This window comes from Magallana gigas, chromosome 10 (genome assembly GCF_963853765.1).
Source record: "Magallana gigas chromosome 10, xbMagGiga1.1, whole genome shotgun sequence".
NCBI lineage: Eukaryota > Metazoa > Mollusca > Bivalvia > Ostreida > Ostreidae > Magallana > Magallana gigas.
Genome location: NC_088862.1, coordinates 1628102 through 1647444, shown reverse-complemented (window position 1 = coordinate 1647444; position 19343 = coordinate 1628102). Strand labels below are relative to the sequence as shown.

Sequence of the window (19343 nt, the reverse complement as noted above, 5' to 3'; positions counted from 1 at the left end):
CCCATGTGGGTCCAGAGCAGACTTACTACACCGTTGAAAGCATTCTAATGAAGAGAAATCCCATTAGTGTCTAAAAAGTTGATCATTAAAACTCGCAAGTAGTACATCTTCTTGACAGAAGGAGTGCGATTTGACTTTATTTTGACAATTTTACGGGGGAGGTGCACCCAGCCCCCCCCCCCTTGAATCCACCACTGCAATTATTGTTTTGCACTAAGGGAAAGGTACATTAATAATTCTGTTTAGAATAGATAGAAATCAAAGAAAGCAATCAAATTTTACTAAAAATGTCTTCTATCAATGCTTGTCAAATTTTCAGTCTATGATAACATTATTAGCCAGCCTATATTCGCCGAGTATTTCTATTTCTTATTTCGAAAGAAGTAAGCGTGTCATGAGGTAATAACTGTAATTCCAACGAAATGCTTAGATAAACTGTCAACAAGTGAATCAAAACAAACTGGAACAACAAACCCAGTCATCCACGAAATCTCCGTGAAATCGACATTGCTCACTTATCAGCTGTTGATGACGTCGCCACCCGAGACTTTAAAACCCCGGGAATGGAGGACGACATCAGAACTTATGTACTGAACACAGCAAGTGAAAGTCGGCTGACGAAACTCAACAGTCGAAATGAGTAAGTATAATGATCTACTAATTAATTTTTATTCTAACTTTGAAAGATTGAGAAGGGTTGGGGGGGGGGGGGGTGTATAAACGTAGAATCATTTGCCCTCCCCCTTCGACATCACAACATACATTTTAGTTTTTGCTCCTAGAAAATGAATTTTTAAGAAGCTTTCCGACACACTTTTTGGGGAGTTTGTGTCGAGTAATTTACGAAATGAACGTTAAATGTTAATCTACGGTAAAATGCACGCATCTTCCCTATCCCTTCTCCGTCTCTTCCTCTCTCTACATCGACATCTTTTGACAGCTGTTTAAAAGGCTGTTTAAAGTAAATTAACAAATCATATTTATATCCCAGCTTTTTTCTTTCCTGGGGATTATAAATCGAAATAAAGAAAATGCACATTAATAAGTTTAGTTTATTAATGTAAATATCAATCATCAATATTTTGAATTCATGAGCACGAAATGGTATTTATGTTTATACATGTATCCTTTTATACATCTGTTATTACTTTGGACATTCAGTAAGCGTATGCGAGACCGGCCGTGGGTTTCCGACGATGCCTTTTTGAGTGAACAGATGAAAATCCTATTCCTCTATACACAAAACTGCAAACTAACTCGTTTTAAAACTATTAGCAATTACTTTCGTTTTATTAACATCAAATTTAAAACTGTGAGCGGTATGAAATATTTTCTGTACAGAATGTCAAAAAATAGATCGATCGAAAAACTTATAATGTGCTGAGAGAGACTGACAGACGTTTGACCGTCCTAATTTATAAAACGAAAGTGATTGCTGAACAGGTTGGACACCGATCTTCCATTCCCTGGTCGAACACCTGCAGCAGTATGATACACCTATTTTACCTACTAAACTTTAGTCATATTTTGCTAATTCGGATTTCGATTTTCTCAAAAACAAAAAAAAAAGATAAGTGTGTTACCAGTTTACAGAGCGATATATATCATTGATATTTTTGTATACAAGACAAAGGATAATTTCATTTTGAATAATAATCTTGACGTTTATCATTTTTGAATTGTAATGTCTGTATAATTCAAAGGTACTTGAAAAAGATGTTTGACTGTGCTACAGTAACATTGAAAGAAAAAATGTTATTTGAGCATTAGCTGTAGGTGAAAATTATAGGCCGACATATAATATCATTGTCAATTAAAAAAATAAGTGACCGAATGATTATGATTGTGTGAATAGTGCAGTCGTTTATATAAGTAAATAATAACCACTTGTTCTTTTTTTATAATTAATATTTGAAACGAATTTAAACAACTCCCCTGTGTCTCACTTGTCTCATATCTGTACGAAGGAATTAAAAGAGTTACCATTTCATGCATTTGAAAAACAGTTTGTTTTATTTATAAAAGTCTGACCTTGCGTTTAAATCTGAACAATCGACAAAAATAACAAAATTGAGCAATTTCAACTGAATGTATAATTATAACAGTTTAATTCTTACTATTCGGGTATCCATTTAAAAGTACAGATTTAAAGAAAAGCGAAAATCAAATTAGTCGCCGTCAAACAAAACCAGAGACCATCAAATTAAAATCAATTACCGAGCGTAAGGTCATTGAAGCATGCGCAGTCATGCTCTACTTGTATATGGTTTGACATCAGCAAAGATATATAGATATCATTACATATATATATCAAAGAAGTGGATCAAAATGTGTTTGTCCGTGGGGCGATTGAAAGCCATATTTGTTTACGTGTTCGCTTATTCGATCGGTGTTTTCACTTTGGTTGAGAAAGTTGGAGCCAGCTCGATTTTCCTTGGAACAATATTGCGCGAAGTCTCCCTCTGACCGGGCCCCGGGGCGGTTAGTCCCACGCAGGCAGGGGTCGTGACCTTTAACTCCGCTCTGTTTAAAATATCTGACGTAAACGGTGTCTGACTAAAATCATTGGAACTTAAATGAAAAAGAAACACTTAAGTCTAGGGATAGAATAACATCAAATCCAGAAGCTCGTGACTTTTTAAAAAATAGGTTGCGAACATTTGGCACGGCATACGTGTATAGACGGTGATTATTTCAGCTAGGTCTTCAACAGTAATCCATTCCTTAAACTAAGCTCAAAATTACAGTCCCGCCCTAAACAAGGCACGTAGCATTGAAAGGGGGGGGGGACAAGGGGGGCCTGCCCCCCCCCCACTTTTTCTCGCAGCAACATTTTTTTTAAAATTTACATATAAGAAATTGAATTATCAAGGAGTTCCCCCCCCCCCCCACTTTTTTGGGAGTATGTAAAAAATTGATATGAAAATAAGGAAATGAGGAGTGAAATTGAAGTTACCCCCCCCCCCCCCCCCACACGTATTAGGATTTTGAAAATTTTGGGAAAATTTAAATTTTCCTGTTTTTTTGTTTTGTTTTGTTTTTTCGGCCTGTCAAGAATTTTTGGATGAGTCTGACTTTCAAAAACGATGTTACGTGCATGTAAACGATGTTTTCATCTTCAAACTTAGGATAAGTAACGGACCGGAACTGTTTACCTCTCTAATAACCGGATGTACATGTACATCACTCCTGGGATCTATAAATAGTTCCTGGTTCTGGTGTCTAATGATATTATGATCTAAAAACCTCGACATTTTTATTTTGGTCACCCCGTACTATTACCTGTTACATATATAAATGTTGACAGAACTGTTACTTGTTTATGTTGACATGCAGAACCATCACCTGCTACCTGTATTTGTGAACAGAACTGCGTCATGTACCCTTGATAGATTTGTTACTCGGATGCTGTTACTGCTGTAATATCAAAGAGCTGTGCAATTTGGGAAAATACCTATATAAATGCTCAGAATTAATATAAAATTATATTTATTGCTTTTGTTTTGAGAATATCCTGTTTACTTTTTTCATGTACATTTTGCACACTGCTATGTGCACACACAGTCTAATACACGATTGTGATTTTTTTTATGTTTGTTCACTTTACTTATGTATATATGTTAAACCTATGAATCGTATGGTTCTTGGTAAAAAAAAAAAAACCAATACAATACTTGTACTTTTTAAACAGAAGTGTTACCTGTACCTGTTACTTGTAATTCTTGATAGCTTGATAGATATTTACCCGTTAGCTGTATTTGTTAACAGAACTGTTAGCCGTTACCTGTGTCGCTGTGACGTTGCTGGCCGTCTACCTGAGCACGGCCGAGGGGAGGCGCTCCGACGGGGATTTAAGAAAGTCCGCGAAAGACGCCATTAAAACAGGGGAGAAAACCCTCGACGATCACAAAAAGGAGCTCAAACAATTCAAAGACAAGGGTAACTATAATTGTTCTCTCTCAATATAAATGTTCTTATAAATTATTTATCCTTTTCTTCCTCTAAAGTGATGTCAAATTAGCAAAGAATGAGTGGTTTTTTTTATGGAATAACAGTTTAACTAACTTAAATCCCAAAATCATTGAAACTTTACAAATCCTGTCTAAAATGTCGACGTTTTCTATTTACTGTGCCTGTCTTTACGTTTTAAAGGAATTGACAGGAAGGGAAAGACGTCCAAGGACCGACACAGCGTGGTGACCCAGTCACGGAGGGAGGCGGACCACCTCGCCGAGGCCGGACTGGTGTCTGTGGAAGTTACCAAAATACTGACAGAACAGTGAGTACTCTCTCACTCTCTCCTTCTCTCTGTTTCTGTCTTTGTCCGTCCGTCCGTCTCTCTCTTTCTCTCTCTCAAAAGAGAGAGAGAGAGAGAGAGGTAGAGAGAGAGAGGAGAGAGAGAAGACTACAATTTTACAGTTAATATAAGTCATTGTAATATTCGTTACAAAATACATGTAATTGACAAAAAAATGTTGTTTCGGTGATATAATATTTTATCAGTCCTTTTTATTGAGAACTTGTTTGTAAATAGTTGTTTAATAATTAGAATTTGGATCTGATTTAGTTTAATTTGATATCATTTTCTCTGTAGAGAAGGCCTGACTCTTGCCGAAGTGTCTTCCAGCCCGGAAGTCCAGGAGGAGTTCCGGTCCGAGTTTTGTCCGGTTCCGATCAGCTGCTCCCAGGCCCGGGACAGCGCCTACCGCTCGGTGGACGGAAGTTGTAACAACCTGAACAATCCGCACTGGGGCGCTGCCGTCACACCACAGCCTCGTTATCAACCCGCACAATATGACGATGGTAAGGCTGCTATACTACAGATTGTTTAAAGATTTGGAATGATTCAAATGTGTTGATCTAGATATGCATGTAGATTTTTAATGAACATATATAATTATGCCCTGTTGCAACCACTATTGAAATACAACTAACTGGAATGCATTTCATTAGAGGAAACCTTTTGTAACCACTTTTGAAATAAAACCACTATTGAAATAAATTATTTCAATATTGATTGGGGATCGATGTATTTCATTAGAAAAATACTTTTGCAACCACTTTTGAAATACAACCACTTTTGAACTTATTATTTTGATAGTGGTTGGGGATCCATTCATCATAAGAATCACTTTACAGCCACTTTTGAAATATTAATACAGCTACATATACTATTAAAATTATTTTTTTCAATCGTAGTTGGGAATAAATTTCTTTATAAATATGACTTTGTAATCACTATTGAAACACATTTGGAAAGAAAGAAGTCATATATCATTTTGGCAAACTATTTTCAAGTGGAATAAATATTTTATCTAACGAAGAATTTCAAATACACAATTTGGGTATTATAGACATGGATATTTCACGGAATAACCAAGACTATAAGATTAATGTACTAATGTTAGGATTGTCACTGCTGTGCAGAAATAATTAACCAGTTCTCTCAGATTTACATACATATACGAATGTTTTCAAATATTTTCTTTACAGAGCATTATACACTGCAAAATAAAAATAACACCAAGGACCAATGCAAATGTCATTAAGAAAGCAATAACCAAAGGGCTGTTTATAGGGAAAAAATGTATTTCTTGCAATTGCATGTGCATGCGCAATTATTACTTATATATATCTTCGTTTAAAGCAATATTTTAATTTTTAGAGCATGAATCACCATCTGTTGTCTCGTTGATATCTTTTTCTGTCTAATTTAGTCATTTTATGTATTTCCCTCTGTGATAAAATCACTTTAACGAATACCACCAATTTTTCTTTTTTGTAAAATTTCAACAAATGCTTTTCAGGGATTTATATTATCTACGTACGTTTTAACTAAAATTTTAATGTATAAATCAAATGAATACTGTTCATGTATATATACGAACTGTAATTTAATACAAGTGTGTTGTGTTTTTCTGATATGGGAATGGTAATCAAAATAATTATCTAAAAAAAATTTACACTCTATTTTCAATAATATGTTATAAAATATAAGTCCATTTCTTTTATGAATACAAGAAAAACATGTACAGGAAAAAGAGATATATGTAAACCAATTTTTTTTAAATCAGCTATATAAAATAAAATTTCTTTATCGAAGTTTATTTAAAAATTAGTTGTTCTTTTCGGCTTGAAAGATTCCATTAAAGATTACATAAAGATTTATACATTTTAGAATTTTATGATCATATATCTATTACATGTATACATTTTAACATAACACCACATAAAAATGAAAAAGACTGGTTTTGGCCATAATTTATCATAACTGTTGCATTTGTTTCCCGAATTCATGATACTGAAAAAAAAACTATTTAATCTGTATGAAATTTAAATAGATAATATGAACAATCGTATCGTACAAACAGGAGTTAACTCCCCGCGAACCACCGCAACAGATGGCAGTCCCCTTCCCAGCCCACGACTCATCAGTAACAACCTTTTCCGTGCCCCAGGAGACTGTACGGAGACGGACCACGCCCGTACCCTGATGGTGATGGCCTGGGGACAGTTCATTGACCATGATATTGTTGCTACCCCCGTGACACAAGGTGAGGTATTGGTTACTTGCGTTGCCATTTTGGGTGTGGCTCTTTTGTATTAATCAGAGATTTCAAACGCATGTTTGTTGGTGCAATGCCGGCATGTCTATAAAGACATCAGATTTATGGAATTTATGGCATCATTTTCAGAGTAAAAAATATGTAATAAAAAATTAATATAAAAATAGGACTAAGAAATATTTTATTGTCAAATTCTTGTTACAACGTTTGCTGTTACATAGTACCTTGCTTTTCCTAACTCAAATTTGACATTAGTCTTGATCTGTCTGTTTTCAACATTTTAATGACCTTTTTCAGGTGATGGAGCGCCAATTACGTGTTGTGGAACCGAAGTGCAAAATAGGTACAGGTGTTACTTTCACTTTCCAAAGACAGGTGCCTTATTTACGTGTCCATATTCCAAATTATATTCATCATGAAATGCCTGTAAACTCTTCATTCAATGTATCTTTCTTGAAGTTTATTTTTCCTTGCAAAATGCGCAAAATATTTCCTTTCACCTGTCAAGATTTTATATTATATTTGATTTCTGTTTAACTAGAGTTGACTGCCTCCCGATACCCATCCCGTCCGATGATCCCCATTTTAACGACAACTGCATGGAGTTCGTTAGATCCGCCCCCGCTCCCGCAGCCGACGGGTGTGAAGCAGGTATGTCAGTTGTCTTTTAAGGATTCTCCACACACCTGGGAAAAGTTCTGCGTGCTAAGCTATTATTCTGAATTACTTATTGACATGGTTGTTTAGCATATGTTAGAGTTCAAAATGACCAAAAATATTTTAAAATTTGGGGGGAATTATTTTTTTTTTAATTTTCCGTTCTTAATGAAAATAAAATTCCATGCAGTATTCAAACTCGGGACCTGTGGGTTAGTAGACCGAAGCTAGGCCCGTTGCGCCACAGATATATAAACAACACTGTCGATATAAACTGTTTCACAATGCGTTTAAATCGCCATGTTGTGACGTACATGTACTGTCATAAAAAGTAGTCTAAGTCCCGGGGTGTCGAGGTTCCTGAACTTTAAAGCCTCTTTTTTCTTTTAAATTTCTAACCTACGTTGAGGTTATTTTAAAATACTGAGGACTATTGATACTGATTATTTTAATATATAATTGCTTTATTTCAATTAATGTAACTTTAAAAAAAGCAAACCCAAGTCTGTTAAAGATATGTAAAGGTACTAATCCAATGCACAGAGATTCGCAACTTAGATTTAAGAGGGTTTGATTCTCGTGGCTTTATCAAGACTGTATTGATCTCCTCCAAAAGAAGAGCTCTGTTTAAATATATAATATACCAAATGATAAGCTTATAACAATTAGACCATGTAGAAAATCTGTTGGTTAATTTCTTGACTAATGTTCAGCCATCTTAATCGATGATGTTGATTTTCTTTTAGGGCCTCGAGAACAGATTAATCAGATAACGTCGTTTATCGATGGCGGGGTGGTGTATGGAGATACAAACATGAAATGGTTGGAACTCGTGGACACAAACACAGGTGAGACCTCGAGGCACCGGAAGTTGTAACAGTGCTCACAGCAATGACGATTCTCAAATAACAAACAAAAAAACACCACATTCTCTCCCTACTTCTTTTTTCATATGATACTTTATTTCGTTATGGTTTGGCAAATTGATTTCAAACTTCTTGTGTGGCATATAAATAATGCCCTACACATTAAATCTTAATTTCAAGCCGTAAAATCAAAACTGCCAGGTATTTTTTTTTACGCGATCGGGTTAGATCAGTGTCCCATTACACGAAGAAGAGAAAAGAGAAGAAGAGAGTGCATCAGACAGGTCCTATAGTGTCATTCAATCAAACACAGCGAGTTAGAATTGCGTTACTTTTGATCCACAGATTTAAAAGTTATTGATTTTTAAAAATCATTCCAATTCAAAACAGTGTTAATGTCACGCCGATACTTGAGGGTGAGAAAAGAGAAGATGGGCATTGATCGGGTAGATCATATCTACTGTGTCTCTCCATCTAACACCGCGTGTTTTTAAAAGAAATCTCTCGTATTCATGATCTGATCAATGCCTCGTCTATTTATCAAAATGATCCCAAAGATGATGAAGAAATGAATTTTAAACAGCTCATATTTTGTTACTTTATTGGATTTGACCTTTGAAATTGGGGGTTGGTTGTGCATAATGCAGTGCTCTCAAAATGCTTGTTTTCAATATATCCAATGTCAAAGATTCGCAGACATTTTTTTTAAATCTAGTGTGTTTGGTGGACGGTTTACAAAATTAAGTTCACCGGTAATGTCCATTACATTTTTAAACAATATCAGTAGGCATAGTTAAATGAGCACGCGTCACTTTTGATCTGATTTTTCTGTCTTTCAATGGCGTACAGGTATTACAATTTTGTATTATCTAAGCACAATAATATTTTTGATATATCGTATTGATATTCGGTGTGTTCTGACAGGCAGTATGCTGACCTCAGACGGTAACCTGCTCCCTAGTGGTGGGGGCTGCAGACTGTCTGATTCTGATGACTTCTGCCAACTTGCCGGTAAGTGTTTCATATTGTTTATCTGCCATTTAAGGAATCATTATCTCAACCCCCTCCACCCGACAAAAAAAAATAATTGGACTCGATTGATGTATAAAATAAATGCATGTACATGTATTATCAAATTCTTGTCTCACGGTTTGTTCATGCATTGCCGTTACAAGAGACAGATTTCCTACATAAAATCCTATTTTGCTTATCGTGTTACAGCAGCGCTTCTTCCAAAACCAAAAATGGCTTTGTTTGCGAGAGATAGTTTTTCACTTCTTTCAATGAATAAAATTTCGTTAAAAGGTAAAACCAGTGTCAATAATCAAAGTGTTAATACGTACCCTGACATTCATTCATGCATCATTGTAAAGTAATGTCTGACCGTGGAGTATTTAGACTCGATCATTTTTCCTTTCATTTTGTACAGGACAAATTTTTTTAGAACGAAATGTTTATTTTACACACTACAATATTGCAGGAGACCACCGCGTCAATGTGATCCCGTCCCTGGGCGGTAACCACCTGGTGTTTGTCCGGGAACACAACCGGATCGTGGAGGAACTCCGGAGAGTCCGGCCGGACTGGGACGCAGCGACCTTGTTCCAAGAGACGAGGAAAATCATTGGAGCCCTTCTCCAACAGATCAACTACCGGGAGTTCCTTCCCAGCATCCTCCGCGAGGAAGACCTTGTGAAGTACAACCTGAAGCTTCAGTTGACCGGACATAGCAGCAGTTACAATAGCAGCAGGAACCCGGCCGCCAAAAACGTGTTCAACGCAGCCGCCTTTAGATTTGGTCACTCCCAGGTTGGGGAATATTGAATATTATCGCTATCCCTTTTAAATATTCATTCTGCTATTTGTCTCTCCTTTTACTGATTAAATAGCTTGCATTTGAAATAAGAAAAATGAATCCAAATTAAACACACCTGAGAACATTAACTTTTAAGTTTTAAAAAATTATCATCAATTCATACCAGATTGTAGAATCTTTTTTATCGAGGGATTAGTGTTTCTGAAGATGCTTTATTGTTTAGAGAACCGCTGTTCCTTGCTATAATATAAACTACAACTACAAAGCAAGTTTGATAAAATAAATTAAATATACGTTTAAATTACAAAAAAAGGGAAAAACTTAATAAAAAATAGCATTTCTGCTGAAAACTTTTTGACCTTGATAACTCCTTAAATTATTGCAGGTTCCGGGCTCTATCGCCTACGTGCTCCGGGACTTTATGACGCGTCTCGAGTCCACCCCGACCGAGTCGACACTCCTGGATCCGCACATGCTGATCACAAGGAGCGGAAGGAGTGTGGCGGACCTGGCGCGATTTGTTGTTACCTCAAACTCAATGAAAGTAGACAGGTGCGAAATGAAAATATACAAACATGTTCCTGGGAAATTTCGTTTTGTAAATGTAGACATATTTTTACTTTTTGCATGAATATGTATTTTAACGCAATATATGCTGATAAAAATCAGACGAATTGTGCATAAATAGAGCCCAAAACATAGAATTTAAATTTACATGTATTCATTTGCAAATCTAAAGAAATTATCCCTTACAAATGTAAGTCTATATTAAGTGATAACAACAATATTTGTGAATATGGGTTAAATTTAATGGATCTTGCTTGTTTGGTTATTTTTCAGTCATTTTGAGGATGCTCTCCGGGATCATCTGTTTGAGGGGCCGGACGGGGTCGGATTTGACCTTGGGGCTCTTAATTTACAACGAGGACGAGATCACGGACTTCCGCCGTATAACGCATGGCGTCAGTGGTGTGGACTTCCGGTAGCAACGTCTTTCTCCGATCTACCCGACATGAGTGACGAAAACAAGGCGGTGTTTGCCGACCTCTACAGGTATTTATATGTTTTGATTACTCCCCTGCAATATTCTAGCAACTGGTTAATGATTTGTTTGGGTTTTTTTCCTCAAAGAATATTAAGGTGATTCAGCTAAACATCATTTATTTTGTTCTATCTCTAATATTTTACTAAAAACAATCTTTATTTCTGTCTATGTCTTTTTGTCTGTTTTGAAAAAAAAATATGTTAAGATCATAAAAACAAACATTCATTTTTTCTGATCATATTTTACATATATTTAATTTTATTAAATGGTAAAGTAATTCAAAAGTCAAAATGCAAGCCGACTTTCTTCCATTTTGAATTAATTACATGCAAATGTCAGTACCGGAAGTCAAAATTGTATTTTTATTTCCAGTGACGTTGATGACATTGACGTATTTGCTGGTGGAGTGGCAGAAACACCGCTAGACGGCGCTGCGGTCGGTCCCTTGTTCTCCTGTATCATAGGGAACCAGTTTAGAGACATGAAAGAGGGAGACAGATACTGGTACGAAAACAGGGGCAGGGAAGGATTCAGAAGAGGTAAAAAAAAGCAAAAAACAAAAATAAAACCATCTAGTAAACGGCGATTTTGTTCGAATCGACAGAATGTCTGAGGTTGTACTATTTTTTTAACCGTAGGACGAGATATGATCAAACAGCCGAGTTGTGTTGCGTTGTGTGATATATATAAGACAGACATTCAGTGACATTTCTGTTTCTATCATTAAAAAGATCATAGAAAAGATTTTGTTTGACAAAGTTTATAGCTATACATTTTTTCGTTGCGGAGCGAACTAAATAACATGTTAATATGGCCGTTCAATGTATGTTTCGTATCCCTCATTAAGAGCCTATATAATATCGACGACACACATATATTTCGTACAAAGAGACATCGGTATGAATATAAATATAAGTTTTGGATGCCATCGGTTATATGACACACCAAGAGGTGCAGACAAATGAGCATACCGCACTAACACGGTTTTCAATTTGTCTGCACCGCTTGGTGTGTTGTAGGATCGACGACATCCAAAAATAAGCATTCAATGCTTTATTGAACTGTGCGGGACTCTGAACGCACTTTAAGCAAAAGACCTGGAGTGTAAGCGAAAGGGTGTTTAGACAGAAAGGTATAATAAAATGGGGATTTTATGAGACGGTGTACATGTTTATGCTATACGAATGCTAATAAGACTAATAAACCAATCAAACTGAATGTACATGTTATTCGGCTTTGTATTACAGAACAACTGGCAGAGATCAGGAAGGTACAGTTCGCCAAGATACTGTGTGACAACCTCGGCGTGGACCCCATTCAACCCGACGTATTCCACGTCCCCAACCCAAAGTAAGTAGTGACGATATACAGTGATACATTGTCTTACAATATAGGTAATATGTAATGTATATATTAATGTCCCCAACCCAAAGTAAGTAGTAATATATATAACTCCATGTCTCACACCCACATTTAGTGATACAATGTCTTACAATATAAGTAATATAATGTATTATATTAATGTACACAGAGCTGGGATTAAAAATAAGTGAATTAGTGGGTAGTGTATGTATCCATTTATCCAAAATTCCAAAATAAGGTGGATGCATATAATATGTCTGTATCAATATCCATAATAACCAGTAAAAGGATGAATGTCAAGTGTCATTGAAAGAGTTAAAGATATCTTTGGAGTGTGTTTGTTCATTTCAATACTACCTATTACAGGTATTAATCAATGTCCAGATTTTTGACCTATTTTTTTTTTTTTGCGTTTTTACATTGAGTTGATTTTGTCAAGTGACTTTATTCATTACCACAAATCTAAGAGTAGGTAGGTAGCGTCTATTATTTGTATCTATTTAAAAATTTTTAAAGTAAGTGGAAAAAGATAGAATAGAGTATATTCATCATGAACAGTTTAGCACAGTTAATATTTTTTTTAGCTGTAAATTGGTAAAAAAAAAAGTTCATGAATTTGTTTTACAAATTGGTGAATAGGGAAAAAATAGTCTTTAAAATGGCACTATTTAAGGTAAAATTAAGCAGTTTTTAGCAGTAAACATTTGATAAAACTTATACCTTTTGATGGCCTTAGAAGAAGGAAAAGTACCTTGTTTGTTTTTGGCCTGAGGCGGCCCCAGCCCCTTCGCCGAGATAAGGTTTCCTGCTGTTTCAAAGTTGTTTCCTTCTATTAAAGAAACTTATTGAAAACACTAGAATTTTTTAACCATTTTCACAAATCCCAGCGAGAAAGAGAGAGAGAGAAAGAGAGAGAGAAAGAGAGAGAGAGAGAGAGAGAGAGAGAGAGAGAGAGAGAGAGAGAGAGAGAGAGAGAGAGAGAGTCGAGTCAGTATTCATATGTAAGGTGGAATAACACACCTGGAAAAAGTCACTCAAATTAACAGTAAATTATTTAATTATGAAAGATATGATGATAAATTAACTGTACACATGTCAAATAAGCAACAAAATTTGTAGTTTGGGGATAACAAATGATTATCTAAAAAATTCAATTTGATAAGTAACGATAAAAAAAACCCTACGGGATTCGAACTCGTGATGTGCGGATCACATGTCCGACATTTTATCCACTCGGCTATGAAGTAATTTACATTTGGTGGTCGATAAAATCCTTTGAATAAAACGAAATGACGTTTCGATTAGAGATTAGCTATTTTGTGATGATGTGTTATTCCATCTTAAATTTCATAGATTAACCTTATACACGTCTAGCATTGTGTTCATATGAAAATATCAATGAGTAAGTGAATAAAGTGTCAGTATAAGCATCCATGCCCTGTTTTATAATTAAATTAGACAAACAGCTACAATTCTCATGAAACTATTTCAGCTTAGCTGACCTGTTGTGGCATTAGTTATCTTAGAAATAATTGAGAACTTGGCTTATGACAAACGTAAAAGTGAATACATATATACGGTGATAATTCTTAGTTTTTTGTTTTTTTTTTTATTTCTAGCAATTCCTGGCAGAGCTGTCAATCACTCCCTGGTATTAACTTCTCCGCCTGGAAAAGGAGATAGAGACCTGTAAAGGCTATGAGTTTTATACATATTGTAACCCCTTTTATGTGTAAATAAAATTGACGTACACATATTGTAACCCCTTTTATGTGTAAATAAAATTGACGTACACATATTGTAATCCCTTTTATGTGTAAATAAAATTGACGTACATACATGTAAAATACTCTGAGTTTTACCAGGATGATTAAAATATTCACGTTTAAAAGCATTTCACAAAAAGACTCTATTATACAAATATTGAATGCCTGAGAATTCAATAGACTAGACTAGGAATATTTTCCCCGAGGTGCAGGGAACAGCTAAGTGTTTTCTATTGCCCGAGGTCAACCAACTGCCGATGGCAATTTAACACACTTAGATGTTTTTCAAGCGAACAATAAGAATTAAAATGTATATTAGTAATTCCGATATTCTATGTACATGTATGACTTGTTATGCTTACCGAATCATCCACTGTATAAATATATATTGGGACAAATTTTGAGAGAGAGAGAGAGAGAGAGAGAGAGAGAGTCACTTTGAGTAAAAACTAGTGGTAAAATATGGAGGGTAATCATGTTTTAAAAAATCCAGATCTGTAAGCTTGTGAATCCGAAAATACAATCGTATTGGTGTTTGAGCCTTAGTAAGAATGTGTGTAATTCTGATCGTGTAACCTATAAAACTCAGACGTATACACTCCTAATTTAGATTTGACTCAGTTCTTTCGTGTGATGCGCATTGCATTTTTACAGCTTTGAGGGTTCGAACTCGGGATGTACGGATCACAACCCGACACTTTATCCACTCGGCTATGAAAAAATATTACATGTTTATGTTGATAAAATATTTTTAATAAATCAGAAATGTCGTTTCGATCAGAGTTCAGCCTTTATGTGATGATGTGTTATTCCAACTTAAACTGTTACAGTGAGCTTTTGATAAACGACATTATTTTTTGGATCGAAATACTTTTTAGCTCACTTGAGCTGAAAGCTCAAGTGAGCTATTCTGATCACATTTTGTCCGTTAACCGTCTGTCCGTCCGTCTGTCCGTCTGTAAACTTTTTACATTTTGAACTTCTTCTCTAAAACCGCTTATCCAATTTCAACCAAATTTGGCACAAAGCATCCTTATGGGAGAGCGAATATAAATTGCAGAAATAAATTTAAAGTCCGATCTGTATTCAAAGCAGAGAAAACCTTGAAACTGTAGAAAAAGGGGGGTGCATTTTTAAAAATCTTCTCAAGAACCACTGAGTCCAATTCAACGTAGTTTAGCATAAATTATCCTTACGGGAAGGAAAATATAAAATGCAAAAATTAAGGAATATTTCTGTTTCAAATCTAAGTTATTACGAAAATAATGATAAAGGAAAGGCGTGTTTCAATCAGTTTAATAGCTTCGGGTTCGGCATCCGGTAAAATGGGTAGGCAAGACTGGGCCTGGGCAAAACAAAAGATTGGCAGTTATTAATCTGCTAATCTTATTAAAATTTCGGGATATTTGATGGACCAGTATATTTGTATTCGCTGTAGATATTGCTGCAAAATAATGCATATTTGGAATTGACGATTGCCGATATGCCCCGGCTTTTATTTTGCCACGGCCCGGGTTTGCATACCCATTTTACCAAGACTCGTATTCCATACTTCTAAAACGAGGTTCTTTGTTTAAAGCAGCCATGACATTATACGAAAAAGGTTCGATCTGACTATGATGAATTTGCTTGTTGTGCAACAGTTCGCGTATGAAGGGAAATGTTTTGAAACATGCAAAATATATTGGTGCCGATTTTGTAAAGTAAATTGAGGCTAAATATTTCAATGCATTGACAGTTTTCACAAATGACGTTGGTGTTAGCTTGTTGTGATTTTCGTTTCGTTTTCATTATTTATGCTTTGTAACCTGGGAACTATCGTCTGTATTTCGTGATTTTTACGTATCAAATCAAACAGAGACTTCGGTAAATCAAACAGTTAACTGTTTACCTGCGCAAATTAAGCAAAATCTGATGCATCAAAGAAGTACTGAAATACAATTCATTCTATCGGTAATTCGGCATTATCTTTTGCGTAATGGTAGATTAATGCAATAGGTTTTGTTAAGATGCTCGGCATTTTCTCGAGTTTATTCACTTAAAATAGAGTGTGATACCGCTGACGGAAATATGTAGGTATATATACATGTATATATATGATTCATTTCGAAAAAATAAATTGTGTTCTTTATTTGTTATAGTGAATGTTTCTTGTGTTTAATTGTTTACAATTGCTATTTACTAACCCTACTGGAGTGTTCAGCTTCGAATTATAAGCGAGATACAGAGATTTGCTCACAATTCTATGTTTGTACACAGATCTTAAAAACTAAGGATTAAAAAAGTAAAAAAATTGTCAATATTTTTAAAGAAAATTTTCAAAGTCTGTTCTTCCAGAAACCAACTTAAACAAGTTATTGTATTGTAAACTTAACCTTTTTTCGTCATTATTACTCCTACTGTATATGTGATCCTTGACTGTGTTTGTGTACATTTGTATAAACTGATTTTGAACATCAAATACCAGTGAACTGGTCTTGCGTGAATAAAAGAATTGAAAATTCTTTTTTTCCATTTTAAATGCTGAATAGGAAATAACAAATTAAAAATCTTAAGCTGAATGTAATAAACTCATGTGAACAAAATATGACTCAAACCTAGGCGAACTGTGGGCTCTGTATCTTGCTTAAAATTCCACGATTGACGCGGAAATTTTGGTTGAACATTAGAAATTCTATATGAATTAGAGTATGTTAAATACTTGTACAAACAAAATAAAAGAATGATATTCTGTATATACCTACTCTCTGGAGCCCCCTCTTTATACAATAAATAATGTGAAATCTACATCAATTGTGATAGTTTTTCAGACACGAGTAAATAAAAACGACATCTTTAAAACAGTTTCCTTGAAACTGAACCAAACAGGTAGAGGTGTGTGTAAAAATCGTCTCCGATGTGACAAATGCGCTAATTTCTGTAATATAATTTTCATAGTATTGAACTATAAGAGTTAAATGCAAATGCTTATTTAATTGTATGGAGGTTATTACTTTTATTCATACCAATAATTCCATGATAATTTCTTACGTCACCAAAGTAATCTTATAAAGTCAGTCTCAAAGTGTCAGTTTCCTCGGTCTGCATGTAAGTCAAACTCTCCATAGTAGTAAAACCACACTAGAAATTCATAATATCTCAATGTTTAACCAATATTCACACTTTACTTTACCAAATATTTACGAGCATTTCAATGTTACACGACAAACTGAGTATATAACATCACTTCTAGTTCCAGCTAAATGGAAACACTTGTTATGAGTTTTATAGATTTCTTACGGTGCATGAAATAGAGTGCAAAAATATACAGTAACCTCCCCTTTATCAATGCATTCTGAATATTTTGACAAAATTTTTATATTTCTGAATTACATGAGTTAACAATCTCGCAAAACCTCTGATGTAATCCATGGTATAATAAACTTACTATCGTCCTCATAGCCAGTAAATAAGTCTATCATGTTTTGTTTCTTTACAATGAATATACTTAATATTAAGGACGCTGATTTTTTAAAATTCACAAATCGCCTTTGTTCTGTATGATATTGACCTCTCCGAGTAGGAAATTGACCGATAAGTGCACCTCTTAGTATGGATACTAAGAAAAGTATGGATACTGAGAAACCACTCGGACTTTCCACGATTTAATCAAGTGACCATCAAAGAAATTAAGTATAAAAATCTACTTTAGAGGATAATAAATGGAGATTGAGGAAGTTTCTATGTATATATATAATTATTTTGATAGCCTCTTATCTAGCTGCAGAGTTGTTGTTCCATGGGACATTTGGATTGACGTACCGTAAAGCTATAGTACCGTCCAAACAAACAACTGTATATATATCCCGCACCAAATGTTTTAAACTCATTAAACTTCTTAAGAAAAGAAACTTTTTGCATCCAAATTGACGTCGGGATCAGGAGTCGCTATTTTCACCTGTAAAAAGACCCATACAGTTTCACTTTACCAAGTTCAAGTTCAAGTTCAGTTTATTCGCTCAGACCAAATAATTTGGTACAAGAGGAACATATATATAATACATACAAATACAAATCGTCAGAGGTACAGACAAACAGGTACATTTTCATACAGGGAAAAAATATAAATAAAAAAGAACAGACTATAGAATCACTACTTATGTTAGATTTTTAGTATAAAGGATCATAATAGGAAAACAACTAAGAGGAGCAGACAGCATCAAAAATTTTTGAAATAAATACACATAATTTTCTTAGCGATTTACAATTGCAATTAGTCATGAGTTCAGAAAACTTTAAAAAAATTTGGTCTTTTCCAATATTTTGTGTTAATGTATTTTTTCCTTATTTCTTCTAGAGCCGAACACTCTAAAATATAATGAAATTCATCACCAATGAGACCTTTATTACACAAAAGACATAACCTCTCATTCAAAGGAATGTTATACCATCTGCCTGTCTCTACAGGAAAACGATGGTTTGATGTACGAAATTTAATGATTTTTTTTCTTAGTTTTACAGGTAAAATATCAAGATACCGGGTTGGTGAGGGTGTTTAAAGATAATTAGTGACACCTAAAGGAATGTCATAACATGTATAAGCAAAATTACTCCAAATGTTTTTGGGATGAACATTTTTTACAGATTATATTCCTTAATTAGTTTTATGAGTCTAAATCCGCGCGCAACTTTTTATGCGCAATGAATATACAGTAACTGTTATTTGGAAACGTAGCATCACGGTCCGTCAACCCAAATTTCCCGTGAAACTACAGCTGTGCAACTATTTTAAATCTGACAATCATGCTTCAAATAGGCGTTTTTAATAGTCAACCAAAATCTGTGTCAGTTGTCGTGTAAAAAACGAGATACAGAGCTTACAATTTATTGTCATGTAAACAAAGCTTTGTTAACGTTTTGTAGAAGTGTAAATTTTACTATTTGACCCTAAATGGATGTGATAAACGCTAGGTATTATTTTCTTATGCTTAAAACGAATTAGAAAGGAAAGATATCAGCTTGATAAAGAACATTTACCAGGTACATGTATATTGAACCAATGTAAACAAAAACAGGGCACGAGCCTTCCCTACATGACAACGAATTATTGACCCTGTACCTTGTTTATAAATAAATTTACGACTGATTCTCAAATTTTAATTGATCATTAGAAGTGCATTTCTAAAGCATTATAAACACTATAAAAAGAAAAATGAAATTAGACCGAAATCGTGACCATGCCTCTTTAAGATTTATGTTGTAAATGAGGGAGATTCTTCCTGCTGA

At 34.7% G+C, this 19343-nt stretch overlaps 1 protein-coding gene across 1 annotated transcript; it reads left to right on the top strand.

Annotated features, from left to right (window-relative positions):
• The first annotated feature begins 503 nt into the window (after nucleotides 1–503).
• On the top strand, nucleotides 504–16867 carry LOC105347596 (eosinophil peroxidase). Its single transcript, XM_034454842.2, has 15 exons — nucleotides 504–640; nucleotides 3769–3939; nucleotides 4153–4279; nucleotides 4595–4803; nucleotides 6372–6554; nucleotides 6864–6909; nucleotides 7108–7217; nucleotides 7970–8071; nucleotides 9014–9100; nucleotides 9570–9898; nucleotides 10291–10457; nucleotides 10746–10958; nucleotides 11323–11489; nucleotides 12198–12300; nucleotides 13932–16867. The coding sequence occupies exons 1-15, from the start codon at nucleotides 637–639 to the stop codon at nucleotides 13993–13995; spliced, it is 2082 nt and encodes a 693-aa protein (XP_034310733.2). The 5' UTR covers nucleotides 504–636; the 3' UTR covers nucleotides 13996–16867.
• Nucleotides 16868–19343: the final 2476 nt, after the last annotated feature.

What these genes read in the sequence shown, in the direction of transcription:
- LOC105347596 (XM_034454842.2), top strand. An exon ending in ACCAAAATACTGACAGAACA is followed by an intron (nt 4,280 to 4,594) that starts GTGAGTACTCTC and finishes TTTTCTCTGTAG; the next exon opens with AGAAGGCCTGACTCTTGCCG. An exon ending in ACCCGCACAATATGACGATG is followed by an intron (nt 4,804 to 6,371) that starts GTAAGGCTGCTA and finishes TCGTACAAACAG; the next exon opens with GAGTTAACTCCCCGCGAACC.